The 10,579-nt window shown below is 36.1% G+C and overlaps 2 protein-coding genes across 2 annotated transcripts; both read right to left on the bottom strand.

Moving 5' to 3' along the window:
• Positions 1–31: 31 nt before the first annotated feature.
• LOC118433023 (transmembrane protease serine 9-like) lies at positions 32–4,589 on the bottom strand. The gene is made up of 9 exons (XM_035844550.1): positions 4,467–4,589; positions 4,341–4,383; positions 4,006–4,136; positions 3,123–3,408; positions 2,443–2,610; positions 2,287–2,368; positions 2,107–2,226; positions 430–739; positions 32–175 (listed from the first exon to the last, which is right to left on the bottom strand). Exons 1-9 carry the CDS (start codon positions 4,587–4,589, stop codon positions 32–34), a joined length of 1,407 nt encoding a protein of 468 aa, XP_035700443.1.
• A 1,495-nt stretch (positions 4,590–6,084) lies between these two features.
• LOC118433034 lies at positions 6,085–7,628 on the bottom strand. The gene is made up of 4 exons (XM_035844577.1): positions 7,478–7,628; positions 7,105–7,201; positions 6,690–6,781; positions 6,085–6,357 (listed from the first exon to the last, which is right to left on the bottom strand). Exons 1-4 carry the CDS (start codon positions 7,529–7,531, stop codon positions 6,106–6,108), a joined length of 495 nt encoding a protein of 164 aa, XP_035700470.1. The 5' UTR covers positions 7,532–7,628; the 3' UTR covers positions 6,085–6,105.
• Between the last annotated feature and the right edge of the window lie 2,951 nt (positions 7,629–10,579).

Raw genomic sequence — 10,579 nt, 5'->3', positions numbered from 1 at the left:
ACCATCGCGTGATATGTTCCCATCTGGGAAGTTAAGGATGTGCGTGATTACCCGTCGTTCTAAAGTAGACGCCCGGATTGGCCGCTTGTCCACAGCTGTCGCCCCAACTAACGGCGGCAATCTGATACCAACTTCGGTCCTTTTCCTCAATTACGAGTGGAGATCCGCTATCGCCCTAAAGATAGAATTACTTATCAGTATCATAGAGAATTAGCATAAAAAAGTGATGTGGGATACACTCTTAAAAATACTGTTACTGTCCTGTGGATTCGTAACGGTAGTCTGAATTTTAATTGAAGTAAACTACAGAGTAAACTTTACTCTTCATTAAGTTAACGTTACTCTGATGACTTTCAGAATTTAGAAAGTTTTTACTTTTCAAATGGGTAGCATATTTTTTTAGAGTGTAAATTTAAACAAAAGACTTACAGAGCACGAATCCGACCCGCCATCTTTGAATCCGGCACACATCATTCTCCTGTTAACCCGGACACCGTACAACTCCTTGCATTCGGACGGAGTGAAAACGTTGATCTGGAGTTTCTGAAGTTCTTCTGGAGTTCCGGGAGCATCAATGGCGGGTAGTCCCCATCCCGCCACGGTGGCCTTGTGATGGGTAAACGTTCTCATGTAGCTCAGCGGGAGTTCCGGCAGACAAATGGGGGAGACTGGGGGTGAAATGGAGGTAAAATTGATCGGAGTAGCGAGAAGGATGGCGGCCACGTCGAAATCGTTGGTGCTTTGGGAAATTATTCAAATTTATGGCGCGAATTAACCTTTGATCGATAACTCCAAACGACAATTTAAAATTAACATTTGGGTGTGTTCCACTCATACTCAAGGTTGGGAAAATTTCTTCATTCGTTATTCATTATTCAAAATTTGAGAATAAATATTTGTCCATTTTTCCCGTTTAGCTCATTTACTTAATTTCCTTATTAGATGGATTTCCAAGTATATCCCAGGTGTCAAAGGTAGCATAAAAATTAAGAATGAACAAAATTATCCATTCTTTCTTCATGAAGACGAAATGAATAAATATTTATTCGATATTTATTCATTAAGAACTTATGAGCCAATTATTGACTCGTTATTCATAATTGTATTAAATAGAGGGTGTCCTAAAAGTTTCCCGATGACTTTTCCACTCGATTTTTGTTGCTAGTTTTTACATCTGTGATTTTTATCGTGCAATTTTTTTTGCAATACGATACCAAAGGTAAAGTCTTCTCACAGGCATACGGGTTTGGGTATATTAGCATTATCCAGTGCAGGATGTGGTTGTAAGTGAACATAGGTAAATCTGAAAGAAGCTAGGATTGCGGAGCAATAAAAAATATTTCAAACCCAAATGCAGTTAAGATAGTTCGAGGACACTCTCTCCATAAAAAAAATGCTGATCTGCGTATAAAATTGCAAGGAAATCGGTTAGTTCTGCAATAAAAACTAGAGGAGCCTAAATTTTGCATTACGGCATTTTGGGAAGAATTTAAATACTTTGATAACTACTTCGAGCACCATTTCACAGTGACAAAGGAAGGTAGCCAGACATACAGGGGCCAGCATAAAATGCTTTTGAACCCACGTGATATAGGTTAAACTGCGCAAAACCGGTTTAAAACAAGGATTTTCGGCTATTTTGACCCCTGCGGAAGGCGTCGATAAGCTCATATACACAGATAAGAGCTTTATTAAATAGCATTGATAGTTCAATCCACAAGATTTGAGATCTAGAAAAACAAATTTGAAGGATGCCACATCCACGAAAAGACTGAAACATGACTTCGACATCTAAGTCACAGGTTGGTTTCGTAAAGTCCACACATTTTGCATAACAGTTTTAAGGCATGAATGCAAGAAATGGTGAATAAGGCCGGATTCTGCACATCATATTACGGTACTTTAAAAAAATATAGCAGTTTGAACAATTTGACCTCCTTGTAGTCGTAAGGTACACAGCCACAGAACGATACTATTATATCAATTCATTAGTGGTTGACAGGGAGAAACTTTTAGGACACACTCTAATGAATGAATACATAATTTCATCATTCCCCATTGAATAAATGGAATAAATTGAACAGGTACAAATATGGTGTCACTTACTCTGAGACGTAGAGCGGGTGGATGAAAACCTCATCCGCGATGAATCGCATGGAACCGTTGATAGCATCCAAACGAAGGAGTTCTTGCCGATCGGAATACTTTTTGGGAAGTGGTTTATCTCTGTAAAGAGTAGTTCAAGAAACTAAAAATTTTGGTATTTCGAAAAATGTGATAGCTCACTTCAAATATGACAAATTGGGTGTGGATTCCAAATAATGGGCATTAACCATAACCTCAATGTTACGAATGTCCAGGAATCTTCCTATGCATTAAGATGTTTAATTTGGAAAATACAAAATTGAAAGGATAACCGCGCCAATAAATTTGAATTTTTGCCTTTGAAACAGTGTCCCGCCGTTAAGATGATCCTATCGTTGATGATACTCCCGCCGCAAAAGGGTTGCCTCGTGTCCGCCTCGACTAGCGCGACAAGCCAGGGAAACTCGTGCGGGATAGCGACTCCTGCGCCCAAGAGGCGATCCTCGTTCGGCTTAACACCGCAACCTAAATAAGTAGGCAGTAATAAAACTCATTTGCAATTTAAATTCGCAATAACTACATAGTCATAAAAAATTTAAAATTGGGGAAAAGTGTGGAGACTGACAATTTGAGAAATTAGCGAATTCGGCACATAGTGCTGTTCACAGGTCGGGCTGCAAATGGACAGCAGCTCGGCTCGGTTATCAGCTCGAATTCGAGCTGATATTCCTTAGCCAAGCTGGCTTATTCGGGCAGAATCGATATATTTTCGCCGGGCTGAGGTACTGGCTCGGCTCGACTAGAATTTTAACGAGTTGGATCGAGCTTTGTCGAGTATTGAGAAGCAATTTAGATCAGCACCGAGCTGGCTCGGCTGGCAATATTTTTTTTAGCTCGGTTCGTTTAAGAACAAATTTGCGGTTTTTGACCGGCTCGGTTCGACTCATCGAATCGACCTGAGCCATCTCAAACTCGTGAACAACACTATTATCGCGTCAAGTAATTATGAGGAAGCCAGTGGAAATTAGAATACGTACGACAATCCGGGCTAATTTTAAGATTCAGCGAATCACTGGATAACGGGTTAGCCTGTTTTGATCCTCTCTTTCCACACGTGACACTGCAGTCCAATCTAACTTCCCGGTTTCCTTTTAAGGTGACGTACAAATCGCGCAAGTCCATCGAAGCGGTGACATCTTTGGGCACCTTGTCCCCGCAGTAAGTTTCCTCCCCGTGGACGCCGTCCGTTATGTGGAGCGAAGTAGATTCACACGGGACGGTGAAGGTGGTGCAGGTAATTGTGGGCAGGCAGGGTTCCGTTCCCTGGAGATTTTTTTGATTAAATATATTTCTAAGGTGTGTGATTTATGTACATAAATTCAAAACTCTTAAGTTATGTATGTATTAAAATGGAAAAATAGGATTTTCATATTGTCCAAATTTTGAATTACTGTAATATGTGTCAAACCATTTTTAATCGTTGCAAGTTAGACCAAAATAAATTGTCCAATGCGTTTATATAGAAATTACATTTGTTAATATGTAGTTCAATTGTACAGGGTGGTTTAAATGTCAGGTTACAATGGAAAATTTTTCGATGGGAAAAATTTGTAAATTTCCATTAGTTACGGATTTGGGCTTGCGATTTTTATTAATTTTTATCAAAACTTATGTACGGAAAACTGATGACAAAATTCTTAAAATATTGAATTTCAGAGGCAAAATTTCGGTGACTAATGGAGATTTGCGAATTTTTCCATTGAAAAATTTTCCATTGTAACCTGACATTTAAACCACCCTGTATATTTAACTGTGTTGATTAAACTCAGAATTTCGGATTTAACTAGATTTTGAATTCTTTTCCCGAGTTATAATTTTTAGTTTAATTTTATTTTTGACTCTAGTTGCGATTTGACATACCACGAAATTCCAGACGCAGGTGGGGTCCTGTCTCAGCCCGATGGACTCATTCGCCGTGAAGCGTGTCGTGGAATGGAACGGGGACATGAAGAGCGTTATGGCACAATCCATCTCAGAAATTGTGTGGCTATCTGTTCCCAATTATTTTAAAAGTTGATTTAATATCCCTAATTCCCAATGCTTGTATGAATCCGTGGGCCGTGCACAAAGCGTGGTATCAATCATATTTTGTTATTTCATGATTAATCTTGTCTTTGAAAAAATCAGGATTTATAAAATTCTTATGGCTGAAATGTACCACTCTTTATGCATGTTCCCTGCTTAATTGTAAAAACCTTTTAATATCCGTTTAAGGCGGACCGTGTCGTTGGCGAAGGCCTATTTTTTGTAACAAAAAAACATAAATTTTGTTTACAGAATTGGTTACTGAAAGTTTCCATATTTTTTTAAGGAAACCTTACATCAAGTCCGAGCAGATGGAGGGGAAGAATTCCAGGATTGAGAATCTTCCCTTTCAGTAAACCACTCTGCTGACCGCCCAGCAAACCACCGTGCACGACGGGGAGAAATATTAGCCAAAACATGACCGGAAAATAATGTGAAATTGTCGCTCTAAGAAAGAAAAACAGGATAAATTAATTCTAAACACAAACTTTCCGTTGTTACTGGGTTAGTAACTTTACAACTAAATGCATCACGAAATTTGGTAATTAATTTTAAAACAAAGCATGTTTTGTGGATGGTTAGTTTTTGTTAAGAGACAAAGGGCAAGGTTAGCTTAAAATTTACGGGAGGGATTGACATCAATATGTAAATGTTCATGCTATTTATTGAATAGAGTTGTACCTATATACATATTTATGTCATTTTTCTGTGAACAATGGCAAATAATTTTTGCATTCTCGGTTTGCAGTAGTAGTTTCGCTTTGCTTAAATTAATTGGAGGTTCATAAGACAAATTTTGTAGCAGGTTTCTCGTTATGCCAGGCTACAAATGCAACTATGTAGGCATTTAAATATTTACGTGTCCAGGACATTGCACAATTCTAGTCATGTATGTATAATAAAATAGTTATTTTATTTCAATATTAAAAATGTATGTATCTAATGTGCAGAAAAGTTGTGGTTTTTTAAATACTATTTTATTACTAGCTCGTGGAGGGTTTTTCTCAATTTAGAAAAAAATTATAAAAGTATTCATATGTACAGGGTGGTTAAAATGTCACGCTACAATGGAAAATTTTTCGATGGGAAAAAATCGTAAATTTCCATTAGTTACCGAAATTCTGTCTCTAAAATTCAACATTTCAAGAATTTCTTCATCAGTGTTCCATCAGTTTGTAATAATTTGATAAAAATCTCAACCAAAAATCTTGTAACTAATGGAGACTTAGGGATTTTTCCCACTGAAAAATTTTCCATTGTAGCGTGACATTTAACCCACCCTGTATGTGTATAACCAGTCTTTTTTAGGAGTATGGGTTGGGATGACGCGTTATATTACGACGAATTTATGAGACCTTTAAATTGCATTTTTACCCCGTATTTTGTGTGCACTTTGGCACCGTCATAACTCATTGTTACATACGAGGATAATGTGAAGATTAGGGATTTAAAACGGTAAATTTGATTCTGTAATCAATTTACGTTACGACGTCACTTTTGTTGGGCACATACATATTAATTTTATAGTGTTCACAAAACCTCTCCTTAAATGTTGTCCAGAAAATATACAGGGTACTAGCGTTCCCCCGTATATTAGTGACCATCTGTCTCCAGCCAATTTATGGTATGATTTTTAAAAGGAGTACCCGCCAGCTTACATAAGTTTAAAATTTGTTATCTGTATAAATAATGCAAATTCGCTAATTTAATTTATTAATTGTTTTAATACATGTGTTTAAAACGAAACGATGATTAATCTACGTAGAGTATGTATTTATGTGCAAAAATATTTATGAATTAGAAACTAGAACTTGAACCATAATGAAAAAATAATGGAAGTCAATGGCGGATTTAGGTATATAGATTTAAATATGAATGCAAATAAAAAATAAAAATTGCGACGTTTCCCATTTCATAAAGAATATCTATTTATTTTTACAACCTACAATTTTCGTTAAAATCAACGGCGGCATCTCTTTTTAAAATGTGGACAAACTTTTTTACCATGAAAACACAATAAATCTGCACTCCCAGGAAAATGATGCCCACGGCGAGAATGCAAAGTCCGGAGAATAATTCCTCCTCCGCGATGATCGTGATTGTGCAAATGATTAGAATTCCGATGGTGAGAAGGAAAATGGAAACGTAGCTCCACACCAGCCAGGGAAGGATTAAGCGGTAATTACGCTATTTATGAGAAAATTTAAAAAATGTTAGATATTAAAATTTCAACACTTAAAAAAGTTATCCCCCTTTTTTAAATAAATACAGACTGAATTCTATACCAAGTTAAGTGTACAAAATCCCGAGTAAACTTTGCTCCTTACATAAATACGTATGTATCTATGTAGATAACATTGCTCTACATTTAATATAGTTTAGAATTCAGAAGGAATTTACATACGTTTGAGAATTATTATTTTTAAGGGTGCCTCGCGTGTGAATGTAAATCTTTTTTCCTACGTAATTTACGCGATTCCCAAAATGTCACGACCTGGACATTGCACAAGTGTACTTACCAAACGGCACCCTTGTACCAGGAGACTAGCCGTGATGAAGTTGACAAGCCCCATGATAAGCGGGATAGAAACGAGCGCGATGTACCAGCCGCCTGAAAATTGTCAGTCTTTATAACGTATTCGGACATACTATGTACACATTTAGAAAGGATTACCCATATTGAAAAGTTATTGCAGTTTCAATATTATATTAATTAAGTAAACTACATATATGTACCAGGCCCAAAGTAAGTTTTACTTTTTAAACATAAAGTCAATGTCCCTCTGGATTTTTAGGATTAATATAGTACATACATATATAAATATATTTATATGACATACAATTCAGAGTGGATTAACTTTTCAAATAGTAAAACTATGTACATGTTTTTTAAGAATATGGGGATTGATGATAATTCATGATAAATCTTCGTACGGTATTCATGGAAGTAAGGGATCAAAACATCGTCGGGATGCTTGATCATGAAATTTACCCATACGGAGCTTTTGTACACTGTGCTGATTCCTGCAATCTGAAATTATTTATGAAAAAACGGATTGAAAAAAATTAGAAGGCAACAAATATTAAAAAATGAAATATTAAAAAAAATAACAATTATGAAATTAAGTACTTAAAAACACTAATTTACAGAAAAAAATAAAAAGTTGAAAAATATTAAAATTAAAAATATTTAGAAATTAAAAATAAATTAAAAATAAATTAGAAAAACAATTGTGAAATTGTTTATGGTCAAGGCAATATAATTAAAACTATTTTTAAACCAGAGAAATTAAAATAAAATGCAGACCAAATTTGTCATAACTTGCACCGTGCAGCACCCACAACAACAAATTGTCGACATTTTACATAAAAAGTTGAATAAAATTCCAAAGATTTCATTCACTTTGCTACTATTTTATTTAAAATCGACTACTTTAATAGGGAGCGAGGGGACTTCTTCCTTATTTGGACGATTAAAGAAAACTAAACTACTTCCTTCGCAGTGTAAGCAAAATGATTATTTTACTCGTGATTAAACCACCGGATAAAAAATTTGCATACGCTAAAATTTCTCTGTGTGAATCACACTGATTTTATTATCTGCATGGGGACCCTGCATAAAGCGTGTGGGCGATTTTAGACTTTACAATCTACAGGCTTCTCTTTTATTGTATGGATTCCGCGAGGGTTGGATATGAACATAGGAACTAAACAAATTTGTCAAGAAATTTACCACATTCAGTATGAACGGCCCCAAATCAATCTGCATATGGACATGCAGGACAGTACGTAATAAATAGTGCATGGCCTCATCCAAGCATGAGTAAGCGAGTTCATGAGGTTTTGGTCAAACTTGCGTTAATAAGTAACGAGTTTAATTTCTCGTAATATGACGCGAATTAAGTGAAGAACAGGATGACCATGAAGTAAATATGTGTAGATGAACATATCCAATCCGTCTACATTTGCGTATGGATCCTGAGTGGAAAAATAAACTGCATATTGTGAAGTACTTAAATACTACCAACCAGAATTCATGTTCTTCATATGAAAACGAATTCTTGGAAACGTAAGCAACTTTTTGATTTTGCTAAAATGAGGTTTCGTGAGAGTTCATGAAATATTGATAAATGCAAATTACCGTAAATACTCTATTTATAGCCGGGTTTAAAGACATCACAAATCAAGCTACAATTACAAACCGGGTATAATTGGAGATCTTTGTGAATTTTTTTTCGGTTATACGTAACTTGAAGCACTGAAGAACAGGCATTAAACCAATGCCAGAATTACAGACAAGCTTATTAAATTTTTGAAAGTTGGCCTCAAGACCCGGCTATAAATAGAGTCTTTACGGTACATACGTATGTTAGGATAATTTCATTACCTACAATAAATGGATAAGTATACATATGTACATATGTATATGCGCGTGCATGCATGTACGTACATACATATTCTCTATGGGAAATATTGTTTTCATTGATTGCTGAGTGAGATAGGGTATGTATCTCAGAATTATTTTAATTGTGAAAACAGAAATATCGCTAAAAATTTGTGTAATTTGTGCTCAAAAATCGCATATGTATTTTCATCATGTGGATAAAATTATTAAAATAATATAATACGAAGGATAAATTCAAACGGACGTGCGTGGATACAGTTGCTTGATTTGCTAATCTATGTAGGTATGTGTTTATGTACATGTATGGGTTGTCTAAATATTAAAATGAAGGTGCACCACATTAACATGTCGATTTCCATTCAATATTCAATTTCCCGGACGACCGGTTTCACGTTTTATTTGTATCGTCAGGTCTGTATAGTATAAATATGTATATATACATGATTACGACAAAATATTCCATGAACTTGGAAAATTATACAAATATATAGGCATGTCTCGGGTACCGGGTAACTACCCGGACCCGGAAAACCCGGCACTTTTCTGGCTACCCGGTGAATACCGGGTAATTTTCAATACCCGGTTTACCCGACCGGGTACGTATCGAATTTATTATGATAATTAAAAAGTTTAAATTATTTTCAATTTATTTGGTTTCCCACTGCATAATTCATTCGGAATGAAGTAATTAACTTAATTTATTAACGCCTGATATGATCATAAGAATTAGGGATCGATTTTGGATTTTTGGGATTTAATTTTGAAGATAGAAATAGGTCGACAGTAAATATGTAAGTACGCTAAAGTTGAAAAATTTCCCCTGACCATTTAGAATCTAGCCCAAAAACGGAATTTGACTATCTATCTTGCTTGTCCTTCCACTTGTAGGTAAGGGGGCAATAATAATCAAAACCGGAAATGCGAGACAGTCTATTTAATTTCGCATTACGAAATTAAAGCCTTGTTTAAAGGATGCCTAGTTAGGGTAAGTTTGTATAATCAAAATTATTCTAATCAATACCTAAATATTTCTCGACTTTAAGGCAGAGTTCCTGATTATTTACTTATCCACGCCATTTTCTAGTTCAAACTCAATCAACGAAATCGATCTATCTACGAAAAGATTTATACCTAATTCTATGAGATTTCTAGAGTTGTAGATTTCAACTTATTACGCCAAGAAAGCACTGCAAATCATGATAATTCCATCAACATTTTGTTTGCACAGCATCAACAACATCCTGTTTGAGGGACGTAAGGACGAATCTAGAATTGTTCCCGTTCGATCTTAAAGCAAAGCTGATCACACACGATTGACAAGTTATGTATGCACTATGTTTCATGGTAAATTATTAATTATGCACTGTATTTAGTATTGACGAAATTTAATTCAAAAGGTTAAATCCATACAAAAACCTTTTAAAGGGTGCCCATTATATAGTTCTGTGGGGTCAATTTTTTGTGGGTCAATCTGACATGCAATCCTATCAATAAGCCATTACTGCATCCACCGAATAGTCCAACATGCTCTTCAGCACCCACATTTTCCTTTCCTTGCCCAAAATAAAGAGACGTGTCTCCCCCGCCCCCACATGCAACCCGATAGGTCGCAAACTTTTAATATTCCTCGTTAGAATCCTACCTTCCCGCCCTTGTCTCATATTCCCCATCCTTGCTCTAAACTTGGCCAATAAGTTTGCACTCTTTTCATGAACGTACGCCCCATACTCGCAAACTACCACGGCGACGTAGACACTGATGAAGAGGCCGATGAATTCGAGCGGGAGCTCCAGGGTGGGGAGCAGACGGACGATCACGTAGGCGAAGAAGACCGCACTAACGGTGACCATGAGTAAGGTGACGAAACAGGCGAGCTGATTGATCTGCGCGGGGATACCGTGGAGTAAGGTGACGTTTCGAAATACTTGGACGTCTCGGTGGTCAACAGTCTAAAATAAAAATGTAAATTTTTAACCAAGGTTAAATTAAAAGGATGGCATAACA

The sequence above is a fragment of the Folsomia candida genome, unplaced genomic scaffold (genome assembly GCF_002217175.1).
Source record: "Folsomia candida strain VU population unplaced genomic scaffold, ASM221717v1 Fcan01_Sc039, whole genome shotgun sequence".
NCBI classification, from domain to species: domain Eukaryota; kingdom Metazoa; phylum Arthropoda; class Collembola; order Entomobryomorpha; family Isotomidae; genus Folsomia; species Folsomia candida.
The sequence above is the reverse complement of the archived record's forward strand: the minus strand, read 5'-3'. Positions and strand labels throughout refer to the sequence as shown.

Excerpts from the sequence above, each read along its gene's own strand:
- LOC118433023 (XM_035844550.1), bottom strand. The coding sequence starts at position 4,589 with ATGTTTTGGCTAATATTTCTCCCCGTCGTGCACGGTGGTTTGCTGGGC. Across the intron at positions 2,611-3,122 it reads TAAAATTAGCCCGGATTGTC|GTTGCGGTGTTAAGCCGAAC; the intron begins GTACGTATTCTA and ends CTACTTATTTAG. Across the intron at positions 2,369-2,442 it reads GGCGGGACACTGTTTCAAAG|GAAGATTCCTGGACATTCGT; the intron begins GCAAAAATTCAA and ends CTTAATGCATAG.
- LOC118433034 (XM_035844577.1), bottom strand. The coding sequence starts at position 7,531 with ATGTCGACAATTTGTTGTTGTGGGTGCTGCACGGTGCAAGTTATGACA. Across the intron at positions 7,202-7,477 it reads TGCAAGTTATGACAAATTTG|ATTGCAGGAATCAGCACAGT; the intron begins GTCTGCATTTTA and ends AAATAATTTCAG. Across the intron at positions 6,782-7,104 it reads CCCTTACTTCCATGAATACC|GCGGCTGGTACATCGCGCTC; the intron begins GTACGAAGATTT and ends GACAATTTTCAG.